General features: G+C 41.8%; 1 protein-coding gene across 1 annotated transcript in view; it reads left to right on the plus strand.

The window, feature by feature from the left end:
* Positions 1-23,878, plus strand: part of nlgn4xa (neuroligin 4 X-linked a) — an 86,033-nt gene that overhangs the window by 59,476 nt on the left and 2,679 nt on the right. Inside the window, exons 4-5 of the mRNA XM_053854848.1 lie at positions 13,735-13,920; positions 16,045-16,834. Of these exons, the coding sequence (XP_053710823.1) occupies positions 13,735-13,920; positions 16,045-16,834 (976 nt within the window). The remainder of the gene's footprint in view (positions 1-13,734; positions 13,921-16,044; positions 16,835-23,878) is intronic.

The raw sequence follows: 23,878 nt of genomic DNA on the forward strand, positions 1-23,878 counted from the left end.
AGTTGAACTCTTTAACATGCACAATAGAAATTAGAATTAAAAAGTGTACATGATGATTTGACTGAAGGAAATAAAGGGTTATATGAATATCTGCAACTCAAACTAGCATGTATATTTACCTTTTTCCTTCAATTATTTGGAGTCCGTTTGAGTACACAGCTATAGATTCTTGAAAGGAGAGAATTATGAAGGGGATGATAAAGTCCTGACTAACCCTACATACATATGTAAGTCAATAATCTGACAGTTCAGTCAAGTGTGGCGGCCATCGAGCCGCCGACCTTCTCGCACTTGAGGTCTGTCACTTCTATTTAAAGTGACATAACTCGTGCTTTTGTCCTGTAGTGGAAGCCCCGATGTGTCGCTGTGATTTGGTGATCTTTAGCCAGCGAGAAGGTGAGTCAGCCAGAACAGAATGCAAATAATGAATATTAGCTGTCGGACCTGTTTGTATGAGCAAAGTAATAGCCCAAAGTGTTTCCAATACAGCAAGGTTAATGAGACATTTCTAGTATAGGAAAGTCGCCGGCTGTATTTATTTTAGCACAATAATACCGCTGGTGCTCTAATGGCTTTTTTTGCCATTTAAATTGCCTGCAGTCTGCACGGCTGCTTGTGCCCGTGAATTGTTTGTGCACTTCTGCAAGCTGTGCAAACGTCTCCCTACGGATGTCAAATAGATTCCAATTAAGCTTAGCAGAATTTAATGAACATGCGCCGGTGGGCCGGGGGGGTACAGCGGCGTGGAGGATGGATGTTTGGCTAGTCGCACTTTTACACACTCCAGATCTGCGTGGTGCCCTGGATGTCAGTCAAGGAGCTCTCCGAGTCGAGGCTTTCCCACTGCTGACCTGGGCGGCGATTCGAGCACACCGCAGTTGGTTCACTCTCTAGTCGCACCTGTCAGAGACTAGTGACTAAACCAGAGACAGGCTGCTAAATGTATTCTGAATAGACTGCAGTAACGTCAATGATATTACATAAATACAGGGCACTGTTTTAACAGGGTTTATGTGACAGTTTTATAACAAGAAGAAGAACAGGTACTAGTTGTATGATGCAATCACTGTTGGCTAAATGTGTCTGGCCAGGATTGGACTGGATGTACTCTGAGATCCGCTCCGGATCCAGACCACCTGCCATTTGATTCAGATCTGAAAAGAATGTGGGCCAGATCTGGTCTGGAGTACAAAAGCAAGTTACTATATGACCCACTGTAGATTGGGGTGAAATCTAACGCCCAGAATTAAATCATAAAACAAAAAACACCCAGTTTTGTCGCGCTATCCTTGTGAGGACCTCTCATTACCAAAACCCTTTCCCCAACCTCTCACGCTTAACTTAACCATCCAAAACAAATGGCTAAATGCAAGCCGGACTCTGTACAAAGCTCGCGCCCAATTATAATAAACTACTTTGACACTTTGACGTTTTAACCCTCCAGACCTTGTGAGAACTGGCCAAAATGTCCACACGAAACAAAATGTCCTCACGAGAAGGTGGCCTGTCATGACTTGGCACTCACAAGTATCCAAAACATGCACACACACACACACACACACGTTTGTATTGCTGTAGCTGTGGGGACATTGTGAGGTTTCTCATTGCCATAATGCTTTCCCCAGCCTCTCACACTGAACTTAACCCTCCAAAACACATGGCTGACCTTAACCAGGACTTTGAACCAAACTGAAACCCAGTTATGATCACCTCTTTATATTGAAGTCGTCATCCTCAAATTGAGGCCTGACCTTGTGGGATACAACCAAATGTTCTAACAAAGTCATAGGGTCCTCACAAGGATAATGTTTTGTAGAGAATCTTACACAGTAGGATAAACAAACCCATGCGCACACATACAATCGTAACACAGCAAAATGTCAGACAGGAAGAAACATCCACCTTGGCAGTGATGGGGCTTTGTGAAACAGTGTCTTCGTTATCAGAGCCCACTTGGTGACACTCTCTGCTCAACGTTGTAGCAGTTTATTTGCACAGTTGAGCATCCCACTGGAAAGTGATGGTCGTTGGTTAATCACTGTGTACAGTGTTGGGTCTGTGTGCCTGTCTTTGATCACCGCATGAACCCCTGTTGCTCGCTGAAACATCTGCGCCCATGAGAAGAGAACTTCTTTACACTAGACATTTTGTATTTTTGTGAGGCTTATTTGTAATTCTAGTGTTTAATTGCTCCAGTACATGTCTCTAATTGTGATGCATTTCAACTTCTTTTTTCTCTATGTTGCATTCACATTTATTTATTTATTATTACTATTATTTTTTTTAAATCAGCTTTTCCTTTTTTGTTGTTGTTGCTTATATGTTGAATTTACCCTCGGTGGGACAAATAAAGGACATCTTATCTATTATTTTGTTCCTTATGTCTTTGTTCTACCAATAGCATGTCAAAATCTTATCTTATTGATTCCTACGAGGGTTCAACAGCGACATGCAAATTGAATCTCTTCAGGTTAGAACTTACTGTATTCTAAATTAATCCTTCTTCAGTCACATTTCAAAGGCTTGAAGAGCTCCAGCGAACACTAGTACTGTGCTAAAATAAGTACATGAAGTGAATCACAAATGAAATAATCCAAGGAAATTCTGGATTATTAAAAGAAGAAAATGCCTCATGCTCGTCGCATTTTCCCATCCACGCACTTTATTGATTTGTTTTACATGTCGCTCAAACTTATTTGTGTGAAAAAAGAAAAAAAGTGTCTGTCAAGTGGTGCACTGTATTAGTCATGCAGACTCTCAGTTTGAAAGGAAAGTGACTCAGGGTGTCTCTCCTGCAGCTGCCTCCCACTGCAAGTCAAGACAAAATGAATTGCTTGAACAATAATCATCATGTAGGCTGTCATACTTCCGTAATGCCACAGTGCAGACAATGTACTGATTTTCATCTCACTGAGATTCATGTACATTTTATATCCTCCTCATACAAGCAACTCTCAGTGGGAAAAGCCTAAAGACGAAGAACAGAATTGATTTCTATAGAAAGATACTCAAATGTGTACAAGCTTCTCTTGGCACAGATGCAATCTGATGTACTTGAGAGGATGAAGTCCTGAAAGACAAGGAACTTTTTTATCACCCTCTGTGAGTCTCGCCGAGCTGAGCAAGTGGTACAATGGCCCATTTATCTTCAACGTTCCATACGGAACCGGATCTGGATCGGAGCCTTCTGTCCTTGCTCTGCCTTCATTTCGTCCTCATTTCTGCATGTTTCCAGAAAGCTTATGGATGTGGACCAAACAGAGCAGTACCACCTGAAACTGCGGGGGGCAGTGTTGCTGATGCTACCCGACATAGCTATAATGAGACAATGGTGGAATGTCTCTGTCCTCCACTGGCGATATATATTTAAAGGCCTCACCGACCACCGCCTCCAATTACGCTGCCTCCGTCTTCCTCTTCTGTGCAAGAGGTTCATTATCAATACTTCTTCTTCTTCTCTCTCTTTGGGCTTCTCCCTTCAGGGGTGGCCACAGCGGATCATCTTCCTCCATCTCACCCAGTCCTGTGCTTCCTCTTCTCTCAAACCTACAAACCTCATGTCCTCCTTCACCACCTCCATCAATCTCCTTCCTCTCCGCCTTCTGCCTGTCAGTTCCAACCTCACCATCTTCCTACCAGGTTTTGCAACAGGTGACATGAAGCTCATTAAGATGGCAGAGGGTTTGCAGCGCAGCCAACAAAGCAAAAGGTCGCTACCTTGAGTCACCTGAAATATGAAACTTTTTTTTTCCTTGCCACGTAATTCCACATATTCTGCTCTATATATCTGATATCTTCAGTCTGTATCTACAACGCAGAAAGTAGTAAAAATAAATAAATAAAAAACTCACAAGGTCTACCAACTCCCTGCTACTGGATTGTGACATGTCAGTTCTCAGTCTTTGATAAATGATAATCCATAAGGGCGAGGCGGATCCAAAACTTACTCCGCTTGACAAACAAAAGCTAACAAAGTCATAATCTGTGATGTTGTCGAACCGACAGAGGACTGAGAAAGTTGCGAAGCACACAACAGGAGGCGGGGCACAGCTGGAGGTGGGACTCACACCGGTGAAACAAAAATGTGGACAAAAGTCACTTGAGAGGAACTTGAAACCGCGCAAGACAGAACATGCATTTCAATTGTAACCCTAAGCTTGAACACACACTGCATATGGCTGAATTTGACGTCAACATAGGACCCAGAAGACACTTGAAAATAGTCGCTATTTGACTGAATGTGTTGATCCATTTCACTCCTACTCACCAATATGTAGGGAAATATTTGGCAACATCTGGTTGCTTGACATGTTGGTTGACTGAGATAGTAATATCACCCATGTTGCCTAGATTAGATTAATAAAAATACATTAGGTTAACTGGACGGCATATTTCACCAAAATTCCGAAATGTGAGGACCAAAATATTCAATTACTATTTTGGTAGCAAAAGAAATAGCACGTGTCCAGACAATAAAAATGGTTTGAGGACTTGAATTTATCGCTCATTAACAGTGGGTTGTTGGAGTATCTGCATTCTGCGACAGTTAAGTCAGATTGCTGTCACTTCATTGTTGTCAAGTGCGTTTAGGTTAATTTCACTCTGCAATTTGCTCATGTTGGCACATGTCATAGTTTCATCTACCAGCTTAAAAGTCACGTTGTAGCTCTTGAGACTGTAGTGACATGATCCTAAATATTATTAGGATTTCTCACAGACTCTTAGCCTAAGGCCTGCTTTTTTTTCAAAAGCGTACACAAACCCGTCTAGACTGAGTGCAGAGACTTAGCTGAGCATCACTAATCTGCAGTTTAACCCTATGAACCACAGACAGTTTGGCTCCTGTCGCGCTTATTCTCACTTCCTATTAGACTGCGCAGCATATTTAATAAAAACATGTCATGAATGCAAGTTCCCTGCTGCTGGTGGACAGAATTTTTTTCAGGATTCATAGACGACATTCCTCTCCGTGAATGCTTCTGCTGTAAAAAGTGGCCCTCAGGATCAAGACCATCTTCAAAAGGAGCATGCTGAGCAACACAGAAACAAAGGCTGCTCCTGAGAGGAAACAAGATGAAATGTCATTAATGCTATTAATCATGACGATCTGCCACAGACAGGAAGTGCCTGCTTAAAAGATGCTAGACAATGGTTTGTTAAAGTCAATGAAAGAAACTGAAGTCCACAAAAGGAAAATATTGAATATAATATTTAAGACAAGAGGAAAGGTTGCCATGTGATCAGATTCTTACCAGTGAGTGGCTGAGCTGCAATATTTGTTGCACTCAAGAAGAATAATACGTCGACTTGATTTCCCCAAAAAATTATTCATATGTCATATGTTGTTGTGCATTTTGAACTCCTGTGAACTCAGCCAATGGGTTGGGGGCAGCGCTGCTATTCTGTTGATTTCTGTTTTGACTTGGAGGTATTTTGTTTTTGTAAAGCTTCAGTCTTACTTTGCTGTCAGAGACAAATGTTATTTGATGTTTCAAGAATTTGTAGTCACGTTTTCACAAGATCCATTGTGGAGAAAGTCACTCCTTCAGTTTCTGGCGAACACTCCCTCACTCCCTTGGCGTAATATATTGATGTCGGGAAAGTGGACTTTTGCGTCCTATATTGACACCGATAGCGTTACATCCTGATGCATAGGTCGTGATAGGTTTCATGACACAATGTCCTGTGTCTCATTTTTAACCCCTTACGTGGCTCCCCTCCTCACTGACGGTCACTGTGACTCAAACGCCTCGCTGTTTCATGGGCTGTACATAGCAATTGACAAATTGTAACCTTTAGAACAAAAAGCCCGCCAATCCATGGCTTACCTAACCCCAACCTCCGTAGAAGGTGGAATATGTGCTTTAAGTGAAAACCTAATGTGTCAACATGCAACGCTAACGGCTGCCTTCGGTGTCAGGATAGGACGCAGAAGTCCACTTTCCCAACATCAATATATTATGGCATGGGAGTGAGGATGGGCCGGTCCTGGGCTGCTTTATATGGTTACTTTGGAGGGTTAAGTGCCTAAAGTGCCAAAAAAATGTGCCTTTTCCAGTGCTTGTCTCTGCGGCTTCCATCTTGTCAGGTACATTCCAGTGCGTTCAAGTGGTGTGGGAGTTGGCAAGCATCAACTAATATTTTGGAACAGATTTCTGATTTGTTTATACATGGTATAAATTAATTTTTATTCTCAAGAAGATTCCTGGATCCAGACAACAATCCTCAGCAATGTCACAGTCATTTGGTTCTTGTTCCATTTTTAGCATTTCCTGAAAATGTCTTCAAAATAATTTGAAATGTTGTAGAATAGTTTGGATGAAATTTGCGGAAAATATGTTAAATTATTTTTGAGTAAATTGCGTTGCGGTAGACCAGTGATGGTCTGATGACACTTTATAACAGCGTCCACATTTTTATAGACCAGTAGGCGGCGGTTTAAAAGTGATGTGGGGTTTCATTGAAACAGCTGTTCAAACCCAAAATTTTTAGAGCACAGAGCGCCATCTAGTGGGTCCTGAAAATGTGTTTCATGAAGCCTCATTAGCCCATCACTAGAGTGGACTGAAGGTGCTTGGTTTGCGTTCTGTGTGTTTTTCTAGTTTCTTTTTTTTTAAATTATTTTTAACACAGACAGAGACATGAAAGCCCTCGAAAACACAACCTGCTCTGTGGGACGATAAACTCAAATGAGTTGGTGTACTGGCCACTCTGTCTGCACCCAGGACATGTGCTGCGAGGCCATTTGTGGACACTGCTACTACAGCTATAGGGGGGACTTTTATCAGCTTCTGGACGTATGATGAATGAGCCTCTTTCATCCTCAGTTAAGAGAGAAAGTTTCTCCATCTCATCCTGAATTCACAAACACTCAAGCTGGTCGACACTTGCAGGCTCAAATTCAGCATGAATTATCCAAACCAGTTTGGCTGCATCTGAGTAAGAATCCTCTCACTGTTTCAACTGTATATTTTCTTCTTTTGCTGCTTTGTCGCTGTGTAATAAATACTGACAAAAGGTCAAAATCTCTATTTGAGAAACCTTTTCATGGCTAATGTGAAGTGGAGCATGTCATTGCTGACCTTTTGGTTACAATGGACAGCCGTTGTATGAGCCAACTTTTTTCAGCTTTGTGTTGAATGGAGATGTTCTCTATGTGTCTTGTATGGGGGGTGGGACCACGTACCTATGTGTTTTCCTTCACACCAGTGGGAAATATTCGACAGAATGGTGATACTATGGAGACTGAGGGTAACAAGAATTCAGAATTCAGCATTTCGAAAGTGTTACACATGATGACTGGGCAGCAGGGTTTGTGAGAGTGAGGGTCACAGTGCTTGTCAGGTGATGGGGCAGGAGGTCATGTGGGGAGAAAAGAGTGAAGAGAGTTAGAGTGTTGAAGATGGAGCACAAGCCATGGCTCGGGTGACATAATGTATACCGCTAGTGATGGGCAGCCTAAGCCACGCCCATTTGCTTCCACCTCATGGCACCTGTGTTAACAAAAAAATATCAACTGGAGTCAATGAAGAGATGAAAGCTTTCTGATCTGCCGTATGATGTCTGTGAATCTGAGAGGTACAGTCTAATGCTGTGCTGCAAATGGATTCTGCTGTGGTGTCATACATATATACATATATATTTTCATAAGCAAATAAATCTTAAATGACTCGACAAACGTAGTGGAAACACACATAATTATTTATCATTTAAACAACATATGTGTGAGCCACTGCTTGAGGCAAAGTGGGCTAGACAATAACTTTGATCTCCCCATAGACTTCCACTCATATTTTTTCTGATCCTATGAACTGAGCGAAAGGGTCGGTTAATAAATAATTGATCAATTTATCAAGGAAGATTTTGAAAATCTGCATCCAGTAATCCGTAATTATCCAAGTGGGTCAGATCAAGGTAGCAAGTTGAAATCCATGCTCTAATGTTGCAAATCAATGGATCATTTTATGTTGATTCGTGTCTCCAACATCAACTGTATGAGTCGTCCACTGACTCTCCCTTATATTTACATTTAAACACTGTGATTACCGCTAAATTCTCAATCTGATGGAGGTTTCGGAGCCAATTTCCACCGGAATCAACCTTAATCCCATAAAGCCATCATTCCTTTCATGAGGCATAAATGTCAGTCTCCATGCTGAAAAGCGGATGGATCAATCTCCCCGCGATGCTCGCTATCTCCTCTCAAAAATGCAATGATGTCACGCTCTGTGGAGAGTTTCATCCTTGTAGCATGAGAGTATTTGATTGCAGCACCCTCCTACTGCGGCGTTCTGACAAAGGCTGCTGGAAAATACAGTTCCGCAGTAAATCAGAGTGCCTGATTGCCATTGTACTGAAGATGAAGTTCAAAATTAGATTTAGTGAAATGGACAGTATATTATGGCCTTTCAGGAGCTACTGAAACCTAGACATGTGAGGACCAAGAGTTGCGGAACATTTCAAGCAAACGTTAAATCAATTGAGCCTCCTTTTACCCATGCCATCAAAAGCCAACAAAAATGTGTCTTTCAAAGAAGACGTTTTCTGATGATGAGGAGAGTGGTTGCTTTTCTTCTCAACATGTGTTCTGAAAAAAGAAGGCTAATGGTTGTAGCCGCGACAGAAACCTTTCAGCAGTTGGCAATGATGACTGGTCTTCCTAATTAAAAAAAAAAAAAAACGGACTTAATAGTTTGCTTGTCAACTCATTTTTTGTGTTTACCGTGGTTTTTGGTGTGTTATCAAACATGGGGAACCTATTTTTCAGATGCTAACAAACATCTCAGTGTCTACTCGTCATTTCATTGATGTATAGTGTAAATATAGCCAGCTAAACTGGTTGGCAGCGACATAAGCTGTTAGCAGCTAACGTCCATGGGCTGCTAGCATTTATCAGACAGAAAGGCGTGTTAGCTGATTCAGTACCATCTGGTTTGGACAAGTGTGTCATGTTCCATCACCACTGTGTCTCTGCAGCTGCCAGACTCTGAAAGGCGCAACCTGTCTTTTACGTGGGGACATGTGTCTGTCTATGTGTTTTTGTTCACACCAATGGTCAATATAATGTTTGGTGATGCCCTGTGATGGACTGGCAACCCGTCCAGGGTGTAGTGCCGCCTCTTGACCAATGACCCCTGGCATAGGCTCAAGCACTCCCTGCAACCCTGAGCAGGACTAACTTACTTACTTACTTTAGGGACTCGGGCTAACAAGAATTCAACATTTCAAAAGTGCTACACATGAAGACTGGGCTCCGGAGTTTGAGAGATCGGGGGTTACAGTGCTTGTCAGGTGATGTGTCATGTGGGTCAGACGGGGAGAATAGACAACAGAAAGTCTAAACTCGTATATACCACTGCTGAAAGACGTGACAAACATTTCAATATCCCTAGCAATCGATCTGTCTGACTCAAAATCAAACTATAAACACATGTTTTGCGTCTTTTTGATTACTGCTTGTATCTGTTTTATTCTATGTTCATGGTCTTTTGTCAGTGAAGCTATTTGTGAACAGCTTTCTGAAGCATGCGGTAGAAATAAACGTTTAGCATCTGGGTCAATCAGTCCTTCAGCTTCACAGCAGCTTGGAATTACATTCTTTTACCAGCAGTGTCGCCAAAAACAAATATTCCAACACAGCCGTGAAAACTTCAGAGCCTGTCAAAAAAAAAAAAAAAAAAAAAAAAAAAAAAAAAAAAATATATATATATATATATATATATATATATATATATATATATATATATATATATATATATATATATATATATATAATTTTACCAATATTTTCTCTTCATCATGTGACAACAGGATGTTCACCCACACACAGTCGCACATTGAAGCCTTTTCTCTGTTCACACTTCACTATCACACTTTACAATTAATATCAGTAACTTGGCGCACCATATCTGTGTCATTCTGTTGAGTCTACACTCACACGCACATAACTTTTTTTGGCTCTCTGGTCACCTGCCAAGTGCCAAAAGAGGCAATGTTCTGTTCAACTGCAACACATTCTGAAGTGATGAAATCACAGTGATCAATTGCACAGTATGGCGAAATTGTTGGGACGCATACTACGCTCAAAAACTTCAGCAGTATCGTTTTTATACGACATTTGGCAGTATCACAAGTGATTCTGAACCATGTTCGATCTCTGACTGACCTGCATTGTTGTAGAAGTGTTTTTAATACCACAGGTTTGGTGTCAGAGCAGGCACTGAGTGGAGGGTTGGAAAGAGATCTGATGTGAGAGATCACAGTTGGACTGACAGCACCGTGCTGTGTTTATGGAGAGGAACACAGCAGGGATTCTCTATGAACAATTTTCATTGTTAGCAGAATGTGTTCCTTCATACAGGATATGAGAGTTCTGGAACATATTTTTGAAGTCAATCACAGTAAACTTTCTTCCAGCTTTTTTTGCAACTTCGGTATCTCACTGTTGACCTTGGATTTCCACAGTTCAACTTACACCGGGTGATTCTGTTTATTGATTAAAAGTAGAGTGAGGCAGTCATTGATTCATATAAAAAGGTGATTGTGGTCAGATGGGATGCTCATTTTTTTTATCTAACAACTTTCTAGGCTAGGCAGGGGGTCCTTCAACAGCAGACTAATATAGTCACGGCAGCACCTCCTGGCTTTGCCAAGTGGTCTCTTGCTAATTGAAACAAACCTTTGACAAGAAACAGCAACGCTGAGCTCCTGCTGGTTTTTCAAGCTGAGGCTGTGTATAAGGAAATAGTTTTGCCGTTACTATCAGTCCATTGTCATCGAGCGTCTGTCAGTTTCACAAGATAAAAGTGGACAGTCATATGAATTCCTTTAGGTGTCAGTCACAAAGATGGTGCCAACTCGACGAGATGTCATTTCTGAGTCTGAGTTTGCTGCAGTGTCCGAGATACAGTATGTGGCCTTGTATCATGGGAATAACAATAACAAGGACCTTATTTCTGTCTTTTTAAAAATGCACATTATTTATTTTTGCAGTGCTAAGAGTTGTCAGACATAAACAGTCCTATTCAGCTTCTACTTCTCCTCAGACATCCTGGAGAGCAGCCGGTAAGCTGTGTCTTTGTGCATGTGATGGAGGAGGAAGGAAAAATAAACAGCCAGGGACAGGTGGTGGAGGAAACTTATGCCTGCGGTCAGCCTATAGGGTGTCAACTGTGCTGCCAGAGGTCTTGTAATCCTCCACCCAGCATCCAAAGAGCACTTCTCTATCATTTCTCTCCCTCTGCATGACAAACCAGTTCTACTCTCAATCAAAGCGCTGCAGGCTAACTTTTTTTTTTCTTCTTTTCTTTCTTCCCCTTCACTCCTACCCAGCGGTCCTGATCCCATTTGTCATTTTGCACTGGCGGGTCGTGGTAAGCTCACAGAGACAGACTGCGACTGCCAGGCTCGGCCAGTTTGTTTCCAGAGCTGGCTGTGTCATGCAGGCCCGCGACTCCTGCAGCAGAGAGAGACAGACTTAATGGGTTCAGGCGGATCTGCTAATTTGTCAACAAGTTTTTGAAGCAAACGTAGCTGCCAGGCCGATTCCTCTGGGCCTTGACTGTTGGGGCTCTGTGTTGGCATTCCACTTCTCTAGCCCCGGGTGGCCTTCAACTGTGTGTATCGATCTGGGTGTGTGGGCATTTGATGCAGAAACAGTTGCATCCTGCCCTCAAGCACCATGATCTGTGGCATTTGTAGTTACTACCAATTTTTATCAGGTTAATTGGGATGACGGTTTCTCAAGCAGGGCTGCCAACTTATGACAGTAGTTAGGGTTTCCGTTTGGCTTTTTTAAAAGTGTGGCGGAGCTGAATGAAAAACAGCTCCATCTCCATGATGTGCTTTGTGTTATCCGTTTGTTTCAATGTTGCCACTCTGTTTAAATACATTTACTTACATAAGATTTTATCTTAAAAAATAAAGGTAGGGTGCCTCTCATTTAAGCTGTGGCACCACCATCATTTACATGTAGCGGAACCCCTGGTTGTGATGCGTGAGATGTCGAAGATCTGTCAACCATGGCATGAGGGGGCGGACGTTGAGTGGAGGGATGTGTGAGGTCAAAGTGGGTAAATGCCAGTGGAGCTCAGTGCAAGCAACCACATTCTCTTCTCGTTGTGGAGTACATTTCTCACATGCTGTCACTCATCTACGACTGCGCGAGAGCGTGTGAGAAGCCCCAATTGTCTGACTGTCCCGCCAGATGCGTGAGAGGTGGCAGCATTGCTATTTTGGCAAGTAAACATTTCTAGGATTAAAGAGGGCCAGAGAGGAGACATCACACCGCAATGCTTAGTGAGCTAGTGGATCAGCTGCAGCGTGTGTTTACAACGCTGCCAGCTCCCTGCGCTCGTCATTTATTAAAGTTTGTCTGTTTGACTTTGACTTTGATCGAAGGTACTTTGTTATTAACTGCCACACTTGTTCCTTCGACTCAGAAAAACCTTGCAATTTTGTTCCTTGGATTGTAGATACTGGAATCACAGCATCTATACGATGGATGTAAAAATGTGGGGGAAGTAGTTGGATATTGGTTATTTAATCCAGCTCCCACAAAGTCTGTCTCTCCTGCTACATCGGCATATTGGTCTGTGATAATGCAGGCTCTCAATGGCTTGAACAATTTAGGCCCCAAAATATTACTGGCAGAACCTGTTCTGACACCTTGTTATTGCACATCGACTGCTTTGTGTATTCTTAAACAGTGAATAATACTCTGTATAAATACAAGTAACATCCGACTTACTCGACTTACGTCCACCCATACTTACGACCACGGCCACCATATGCTTTTTTTTAAATTTTATTCAATGTCTGGCACCGCGGCACTTAGCAGCCCGGCAACACATACGACAGTTACGGCAGCACAGTATCCCAGCATCTCACTCTCACACAGTGATCTACCACTACAGTAGCACCTATAACCCTCACGTCGGCTATTTTGAATGGCATTCGACTTATGTTCAATTCGACTTACGACTGGTTGGTCGGAACCGATCCCGGTCGTAAGTCGGATGTTACTTGTACAGAAATACAACCACCGTCATCACTTTGGCCAAATGTCTGCAGATACTGCAATGTGCATTTATTTTTTAATTAATAAATCACAATGGCTCTATGAATTGAATTGGACAAAAAACAAAAAAGCAGAATTGCGATATTAATCAAATCCCAAAGTATTGGGAAAATGTGGAATTGGGCCAAATGCATCTCATCCCAGCTCTAATGTCCACTTCATCATGTTGACGCATGGATATGGAATTATTTGTACTGGTGTGCATTAAGGTACAAAAGTCTGGAGCCCTCTGCAGATGTTGGAAGACAAATAAAGGAATGCATGTCTCTGAAGTGACTCCCTCTGTCTTATTTTAATCTTGCCTGTGTCCATGTATTTTCCTCCAAAGGATCAGTAATCACAATGACAAGAGGCTTCCTTTGGTTTTGCACTACTCTTTTTCTGGTCAAATTGGCAGCATCCAATGTAAATGCTAAAAATGGTGGTGCTATACAGAGTAAATGGAAAAAATCTCTTCTGTAATAGACAGCCTGCTGTGGTTAAGATGTTGTTTTCCTTTTTGATTGATATACACAAGAGCAGTCGGCTGGTGAGGTTGAGTCTCTGAAAAGATCGTAATTCACACTAGACGATTGTGTCCTGTCACCCACACAGTGAAGCCTTTTCAGAAAAGGAAGTTCTGATCTTTTTTTTTTTCTTCTTTCTCTTCCTTCTAGGGTTCCTAAGCACTGGAGACCAGGCAGCCAAGGGCAACTACGGTCTGCTGGATCAGATCCAAGCTCTCAGGTGGATCAAAGAAAACATCCAGGCCTTCAAAGGAGATCCGAAGCGAGTGACCATCTTTGGTTCTGGTGCTGGAGCGTCATGTGTCAGCCTGCTCACGCTCTCGCATTACTCAGAAGGTACATCAAGCTCCATTCTATTTCCAGTGCCTCTGTTGTTGTTTTGTTTGTGATCTTAGCACCAGCAGCACTGGCAGCTGAAATACATCTGCATGTCTTGCTACACAAAGGAATACATTATTTGTTAATCATAAAAAAAAAGATCAGAAAACAAACGAAATGCTTGGTGTCAGCTCTCAACTGAATTATTATTCTGGATTTTGAAAAATCACATTTCATTTCACAAAAACTTATAATGCCTCATTTTCACCATTTGATGAATCATTTCTTGAATTTACTTAAATGTGGCTTTGATCTTCGAAAAGAACGGTCACATAAGCAAGGAGCACCTCAACAGTCACCATGAAATCAAGTGAAAGACGGCTTTTCCATGATAATAAACGACTACAAAATGAAGAAAGAGTTGCATAAATAAGGAAACGCCAAATGAAAATGCATAAGGACAGTAGTGGCATGAGGAAGGCGAAGGAGTCGAAGCTAGCAAAGTAGCAACACTGATGCCAACATGACAACAGGGCACCGACTCAGAGACTGAAGTTAGCCAGTTCATGGAAGTGATGCTGAGGCGTGAGAGAACCATAATAAGTTGGTCAAGATCGGGGCTGAATTTACCTAAAACAAGACAATATTTCACACTGTAAAGGGCTGATTCCAATAGACTAAAGAAAACTGATGCGGCCCTTTGCAGCTGTGATCTTTTCACAGCCACCTCCCCTTCCCTGCAGCCTCCCCGCTCTGCCATCTTCACCAAAAATCTGAAATCGGTTCTTGCAGTTCACAAACTACTCATCATGTCCCACTGCTTGAGTCATCGCGGCAGTGTGTTTGTGTATAAATAGCAGCGTGAAGCTCACAAACTTAGACACGCTCCTTGTGTATTGGGGCCAACTTACTAATTGGCAATGCATGAAGTCGTGCAACCGAATATTTGCTGTCTGTGGTCTCAGCCTTAGGTGTTGCTATAAACAGCAGATATGTTTTGTGTTGTTTTGGTTTTCTGTGTTCAATCCAATCCTATATCATAATGTAGAAACATAGTGGAAAATACTGCTCCAAGTCTCTGAAGGAGATGAAATCAAGGCTGTTGTCATGGAGAACATGGAGAACACAGCATAAACAACTATTGATCAAACATGGTTGCTCCAATCACACAATACATTCGTCTTCTTCTAATTATTATTATTATTATTATTATTGAGAATTATGTTGGTAGAATCATACGAATTCTAACTTCAATTTATTTCCGTAATTCTGAGGTTAAAGTCAGAATTCTGATTTTAAAGGGAGGAGCCTGACTTTAAGCTAAGAATTCTGAGATTCAATTCAGAAATAATTCAATAAATTCAATTAAAATGAGAATACTTCCAACTTAAATCCCTGAATTGTGAAATTCAACTAACTCCTCTTACATGTTATTTACAATGGAAGGTGAAGAAAGGAAATAATTGAAATTACTAGTGTTTAATAGTGAAATATAAACAAGTGTAGTATATGAAGTTGATATTTAATTTAATCCGTGACAGTGAAAGAAAAAGACTTGTTTAAAAGGTGACAAATTGTAAGAAAAGACACAATTAGATTTTAGGACATATTCCAAACTGTTAAACTAACTTCTTGAACTCATGTTCAAACCTATCACCATTACTAGAACCAAGTGAGGTGGAAGGCGTGAAATAGTCATTTGAGCTGGGGTCCATAATTTATATTGCATTTCAAATGTTCCTCTCGTAAAGAATGCTTGCGTGCCTCTTCAATCAACTATTTATACAACTTGCTTTTCATGTTTTTCGCTGACATTCCTGCTCCTGATAATGAGATCATTCAGTGTGGTGTGGACGAAATGATATGATCGTCTCCAGCAGAGAAAAGGCCACTGCTGACATTCGCTGTGTGACTTGTTGGTGAATTATCTTGTCAGTTCCATAACATTAAACGGCCTTAAACATATTCGCAAATGTCATCTTTGCCAGTACAGATGGGGGTCAGGTCTTTCTTGACGCTGTCGGCTTCAACTGTCTGCTCACCTGCTGAGCATCAACTCAACGTGCCTGCGCGATATTAAAATCCATGTTTGTTTTTGTTTTGCTTTGTTGGCCTTTTCATTAATCCCAGCCTCCATTGCAGATCTGTTTCAGAAAGCGATCATCCAGAGTGGCACGGCTCTCTCCAGCTGGGCCGTCAACTACCAGCCTGCCAAGTACACGAGGGCCCTAGCTGAGAAGGTCGGCTGCAACATGCTGGACACCATCGACCTGGTGGAGTGTCTGCAGAACAAGAACTACAAGGAGCTGATCGAGCAGTACGTCACACCTGCCAAGTACCACATTGCCTTCGGCCCAGTGATTGATGGAGACGTGATCCCAGATGACCCTCAGATCCTGATGGAGCAGGGGGAGTTCCTGAACTACGACATCATGCTGGGGGTTAATCAAGGCGAAGGCTTCAAGTTTGTTGACGGTATTGTGGATAGTGAGGATGGAGTGTCTGCCAATGATTTCGATTTTGCTGTTTCCGATTTTGTGGATCATTTATACGGCTACCCAGAAGGCAAGGATACCCTTCGTGAGACCATCAAGTTCATGTACACAGACTGGGCGGACAAGGAGAACCCCGAGACACGCCGCAAGACACTGGTCGCGCTATTCACTGACCACCAATGGGTGGCACCGGCAGTGGCCACGGCTGACCTCCACGCCCAGTATGGATCCCCGACCTACTTCTATGCGTTTTACCATCACTGCCAGAGTGAAATGAAGCCCAGCTGGGCCGACTCAGCGCACGGTGATGAAGTACCCTATGTGTTTGGGATTCCTATGATTGGCCCAACGGATCTCTTCAACTGCAACTTTTCCAAGAATGATGTGATGCTGAGCGCCGTGGTCATGACCTACTGGACAAATTTTGCTAAGACTGGGTGAGTGTTGATTTGCTTTACCTTTCAAAACATCAAAACTTGCGTCACTTAAACTTTTGTTTCCTTGGTATTCATTTCACTTTAGCCCATCAATTAGTGTACTTTTTCTCCCCGTGTTGATGATAAAGTCAGCGTTAGCATTGCATGTTGTCAGAGAGTGTTGTAGTCAAGGCCACACCAACCGAGACCCAAACATTGTCGAGACAGGTATCGAGTATCAAGACCGCGACAGGACTGAGGCGTTTGGAGATCACAACCAGATAAGATATTTGGAAGTCGAAACAGAGACAAGACAGTATATTTAAGGAGTCTCAAACTAATCCACAAATGCGCAGTAGTGGTTGCAGACAGACATTGGTTAACCAATCGGGTGTCTGTTTCACGGTTTCAGACAGCTCATTGGTGCTTGGGTCTCCTCCTGATAAGTTAGGATCAAAAGTATGTGCCCACTGTGACTCTTGTGGACCAGTTTGAAACCCCCGATAAATTTCAATGAAAAAGCAGAAACCTTCTTTTACTTCGTTTATGAGTGTTTTCTCTGTTGCTCTTGAATGGTTTTGAATGGAAAAGGGGAGTTAAACTGTATTCAAGACTAAGACCAGACCAAGACCCTAAAAACACTATATGTATGTAAGTAAGAGCTTCAGTGGATACTAAGTACACAACAAAGTACAAAATATTGAGCAAAAGGAGTGTTATCCCTCGGCAAACCCTCTGTGTCATCGACAGTTTCAGAGCTGCGCTGAAGACAGAGTCAAGCGCAATGAGATGTAACATTGCACAGCAAAAACTTCAAAACAAAGCAACAGTGCAAAGCCCCGGACTTAGACTAAAACTTAGACTAGATAGGAAGACTTCAGTATTTGAAACCTATGCATGAGTCGGGAAGGTTGGATCATCCTCTTTAACTAGCCTCTTAAACCTGCCTGCAAAAGGCTCTTTTAACTGGCTGCTCTCTTTGGATGTTTAACTGAGAGAAGGTTGCATTCAGTGCCACTTCACCACAGATGAATTTAAAGTGACCAGAAAAACAGCACTAGGGCTTGGTACTGAACGTCAGTTCCTTCATTGCACCGGCCGATATGTCTCGCTAGTATTGAGTGTCAGAATGTGCTCCCTCATTCAGTGCGAAGTTTCGGTACCTTGATGACCGTTCTGAAGGCTCACGCATTCAAGAGTGTCACCTGCTTTATAATCATTTCACACACTCACACTGGTTTCTTTCTTTTTATGTCTTTGTTTTCCCTGAAGTCACTTGTGGTTGGTCAAAATGGACAGCAACACACAAATTGTGAGTGGGAGTGAGACTTATACACTAGTGATCGGTTGATGAGGTGTCATGAAACAGAATTGCAGGGTTGATGAAAGAGTGTCCTAATTTTCAGAGGCCACTAGATGGCGCTCTTGGTTTAGAAACAATGTGAGGTCTCATTGAATTAGTTGTTCAAGGCCAAACATTCTACAGCAGACAGCACCATCTGGTGGCCTCTGAAAATCAGAACTCTGTTTCGTGAAACCTCGTCTGCCCATCATAGTATATACTCTATGTATATTTTAGATCGAGTCTTTCACCAGCGATTTCAAAATAAAGTGGCCTGTAGTGGACATAAAGTAGGTCTCGTATTATAATGGATTCATGAGCTTTATTTGTCAGTGTGAGTGAGGTTTCTAAAAGTTGCTTTGTGTTCTTTAATATTCAACACTTTTAAATGCGTAATTTCAATTTCACATATCAGTTGGCAGCCAAGATTTGCCCTTCAACTGGCTGTTATAGAACTTGAGCGGATGGTAAACAGATTGGAAAAAAATCCCCAAAACTGATGCAGATAAAAAAGGATTTGATTAAGACGGATGGATTTCTGTCCTTCAAGAAGATAGATATACTCAAGCATCCAGTAGCATCACAAAACACAAGTGGGTGAATGTTAGAAAGGATACATAGAAGAAGATAAAAAACATACTCAACTAGAGAATAGGAAAACACTGAAGAATTAAGGAAGTGTGAGGATGGATGTGTAGGTCATGCAAAGGTGTTGAAAGGTGCTTACAGGTGGAAGAAATCTTATACATAAATGTCCATTAAAACTACCAAGGATGTCTGTGCAGTGGTGGCCTCTTGACCCTCAGTATAGAGGGAGTTGTTTGGCGAAATGGCCAGGGATACGAATCGTTTTCTGAGCAGCAGCCTGGGAATGAATACACTGCTGTGCTGGGTCAGAGTGCTGTGCAGCGGGTGGGAGGAGTTGTCCAGGATGGTCAGGATCTTGTCCAGCTCTGTGTCCACCACAGTAGTTCCCACCCTTCAGATGAGTCTGTCCAGACGTGTTGCGTTCTATTACTTAGTGCTGCCTCCACAGCACACCGCAGCATAGAAGAGGACTCTGAGAGAAAATCAGCAGGAGTTCGATGTTAAAGGACCTCAGCCTCCACAGAGTGGTCTCGGGCACACCTTGTCCAGACCTGCTCCCTTACCAGGGCAAAGAAGTTGCAGCTTACATACTTGAGCATTGATGTGTTATTCATGATCAAAGAGGTCTGTTGGGTAGGTCCAGAAGGGTAGTCGAGGGTAGTGTAGTAGATGAGGTTTCATAACGCGATATTGAAGGGTAGATGAGGTTTCATGAAAACAGTATCCTGATTTTCAGAGGCCACCAGATGGTGCTGTCAGCTGTAAAATGTTTGTTCTTGAACAAGTAATTCAACGAAACCTCACATCATTTCTAAACCAAGAGCGCCATCTAGTGGCCACTTTTTTGTCAACCCTGTACTACTGTTTCATGACACCTCATCTACTCAACACTGGTAAAGAGCATACAGTAGTTGATATTGCTGGGCAGAAACATTCCAAATCAAGAAAATATAAATGGTTGAAATTAAGTACCAGTTTAAACTAAGGATTGAACATTTGAGGCCAAAGCTAACTAAAAAATGTTTTTAAAAGTAAAGAATGAACCACATTGGATATTCAAAATTCTGAATATCCAATGTGGTTCATTTTTTACTTTTTTTAATATTGCTTAAATTGTTGGGAACACATTTACTTTTTACTATTTGTTTGTCAAAGAAAATTCATGTTTAGATGATTGAATATTTTTTTGACATATACATATATACATACAGATTTTTATTACATACAAATAATAAAATAATAAGAAGAAGACAACGAAAAAATAAATTTTTAAAAATCGTGTAGTATGATAGGCTGTCATGTCATTTATTCTTGCACTCCAACACTTTAAAAGAACCAATAACCATGATGATGGTCAGAACCGGCACTTAATACCTTACAACTGGGACAACAAAAGGAATTATTAAATAAACAGGAAACGTGTGATACACAGGTCATAAAGTCAAAATCATTTCCACTTGTGTTGAACTACTGCTGCTTGGTTCCCAGCCAAGTTTTCAATGGCACCACTGAAGTGGGGGATTGTGTTGCCAGGTTTTCATGGTGCTTCCATCATCTTCCATGCTTCATTTTTGTGTCTAAAAAATAAATGCTATTAAGTCACATCGATTTGAAGTGAAAACCATTGTTCATACTGCACTGCACGGTGTTTGATCGCATCTCCTGCCACAATTCAGCTTCAGTGACTCTTCGCCACCGAAGCTGAATGTTGCCTTTTTGTCACTATTCGGGCGAATACACTTGACCACCAACCCTCCCTCCATCCCTATTTTAAACCATTGAACAGAGCTGTGAGAGTTATTTCATATCTGTCTCAGAAACAAGTGACTTTAATGATGAATAAACAACATCAGCACACTAGAAGTCAGTCTCTCCCCCGCTCTCTGCTTGGCATCCATCTGGCTGCTGCCTTACCCGTGGGGGCCCCGGCTGCCTCGTGGACATTTGGGAAAGTTCTCCTCTCAAGCTTCACTTTTCTTTGTGCTTCTGGCAAATGAAAGGAAATTCATCGCTGGAAGTGTGACCATTTTTCAGAAAGTGTCTTCTTGCAAAGTGCCCCTGCTGTGTATCGTGGTGGCTTGATGATAAGAAACTTCACATGAATGTGCAACGTGATGAGTGATGTTGCTGTTCAGAGAGAAAAACAGGAGACTTCAAAAGATGCCGTCATGTCTTGCTTTTTGTATTCACCATTAACGCAAACAGGAAGCTCAACACGTGGATGCAAAATCATGAAGACCAAGCTTTGCCATTCTGCTAGATTAAAGGAGACTTATATGGCATTTTTCACTTCTCTGCCTTGTGGTCAGAATTCTTGTGGGAGTGTTTCATTTGTAGTTAGACCCCATTCATACTATCAATAACAGGATGGTTCTTGGTATTGTGCACACTTGCAAACTTGAACTGCACCAATGACAGTGTCCTGATTTATAGAGGCCACCAGATGACAGTTGCCATGTTTGTTTTGGAGTTTGTCGCTATCATAAACCTTTGGGCAATGCCGACATAAAGTACACATGGAAGCATGTGATCAGTGACAGAAACGTCGTTTGAGGACGAGCACATTTCAATACGTTAAAGAGCCTGTATGGATCTTAAAGATGAGGACACAGATTCATGAAGTCTCATCAGCCCATCACTAGTAGCAGGTTCAACCACAGCTCATTTAACCTGAAGAAATGATGCACTTTAGCAGAGGCTGCTTCGAATGCAGAAGCACTACACGATGAATAAAACAAACATATTGACAGATTTGAAGTCATCAAATCTGTTTGTTGAAGCTAAACTAAATCATGTGTTAGTCAGTTGATACGAATGAGATGTATTGCACGTTGCAACTGCACTGTCACATGAATCCTCCTCCAAAGCAGGTTTTGGATCCAGGCATTAGGAAGTGAGCAGACCTTTATTCATGCGTTTGTCCGTGAGCATGTGCGCTATTGTCTTCATCGTAGGTGGAGCCATATTGTTGTAGCATATGTTTGCTCTGAAAAGACAGGCCTGAAGAGGAAGCCCAGCACATGCCAGGACTGATGTATTGCTCCGTATGTAGTAACAGTTGGAGGACAAGCCGTGAATTAGTAGGTCCAGTGTTTTAATGAGCAGAGCATACTCGACGGAGGCACAGGTGGCGCTTTGCTTCGGTGATTCTTTAAAAAGCTGTAGCTCATGCAACAAGTTGTCATCTTCAAGGGCCATATGCTTATTCATTTAGTGGTATCATTTCATAGTAATTAAAAAGCAGAGCTGGCTTTAAGGCATCTGCTGACTTAAATGGGCCGACGCTTTGAATTAGAGGAGTGTGAAGGAGCCAACTGTAAACATAGCATTGCGCCAATACTTTTTTTTTTTTCTTTACTTTTTCCAAGGCGGTAATACGTTCAGGTCGTGATATCATAGACACCAGACGGGATGGTCTTAAATGCCAGCGCTCTGGAGAGATAGTAGGATATCAAGACGGTGTGACACGACCGTTTTGGAGATCAGTGTTAGGAGAGCCCGTTGGAAAGACAGAAAAGGACAGGTAAGAGTTGATCAGAGAACTAGTGTCGCCGGGAAATATATAAATAAATCAACCTGCCAGCAGCCGTCTGATCCTGAGCTGGACATGAGCCCCACAGACAACACCACTGCGGTACGTCTTTGACTGGGAGCCTGCAAGGAAGCAATTAATGAGGAGCATTGATGGACCGAGAGTGCCATGTTCTAACACGTCTGAAGTCATAGAAAATGGTCAAAGGATGTAACACTGTCAAAAACATTCCTGATTAATAATTTATTCACGTGAAATTAATCCGCATCTGTGGTATCATTGGTTTCATCAATCTACACTTAAGCTTACTCACAGTACTCTGGACATCAAAATGGACTGCAAAAGAAAATACAAATAAAGGGGCAGCAATGATCAGAAGTGCTCTTCTTTCTGCTCCTTTCAGTCCCTCAAGTCATGTTGAAAGACTTGTAGTATGTATGTCTGATGTGGGGTTGGAATACTGAAGAAATATATTAATATATACATATTAATAACGTCAATACAAATATCAACACCAATATTGTAACAAAAATGGATTTATCTGATGTGTCTTATGTCCACTGAATGTTCACAATAACTTTGGGCCCTTCTGAATGGGCTTTCTCTGAGCGTTGTGATTGGTTGCCTTTTTGGCACATATGTAACTCTGTGCCAGTCTTGATCAGACCATCCCTACTAAAAAAAATGTCAAAAACAGAAAATAATAAAGGCTAAAATAATAATGACTCATGAATGGATGACGTCACCTGTTTTTTGGATACCCAAGTATCAGGCTTGAGGTGGGAGAGCATGCCTAAAACCACTGACTCGATAATGTGTCAGTGGTGTATGAAAGATCTGCAAGAAGGCAGGAGGGAAGAAGAACAAAGCCTCTGAATACTTTTGAGTAATGACTCATTTGGCGCTGTCATAAATTAGCGCTAAGTGTGGCTAATGGACAGTTACATCATGGAATAATCCTTTGAATTCAAATGAGTAGGGAAAAAAGCCTGTCTCAAGGTCTGAATAAAATCTGACAGTTCAAAGAAATACATTGTAATGTGTTTTTAAATGATCATCCAGCTGTGAGTCCACTGTGCGTGTCTAGTACTTTAAACTTGCATGGTTCGAAGGACCTGTTAAAGAGCAATCATTTTCTTGCTGTGGGGAACTAAAGAGAATGTGTTTTTTCAATAGCATCTTTAATAATTTAAGGTCACAGTTATTTCAGTATGATGAATCCTCTTTAGACATTAGACATTATTCACTCAATTTTAAGAGCCTGTGCTTCTTATTCTTTTAAGACCCATATTTAATGTCAACTCCGGATAGCACTACTGATGTTGTCATGGAGAGGTGTGGGTGGGTACGTTAGTAATTTTTATGCTGCATCTAAACTGGAGGGTTTGGAGGCGCCAATGAGAATTCTGCAGAAATTATAGCATGATGGATATAGGCCAGCTATAGTATTTCCAACAATAAGGTTCAAGTTTCTTTGAAACAACAGGGTGTTGTTTGGAATCACAAGGAAGTTTCATTTGTGAGTTGTGTGAATTTTTGTTGACACTCACTCCCATGGCGTAATACAGGTATATTGATGCTGGGAAAGTGGACTTCTGTGTCC

This window comes from Synchiropus splendidus, chromosome 1, assembly GCF_027744825.2.
Source record: "Synchiropus splendidus isolate RoL2022-P1 chromosome 1, RoL_Sspl_1.0, whole genome shotgun sequence".
NCBI classification, from domain to species: Eukaryota; Metazoa; Chordata; class Actinopteri; order Syngnathiformes; family Callionymidae; genus Synchiropus; species Synchiropus splendidus.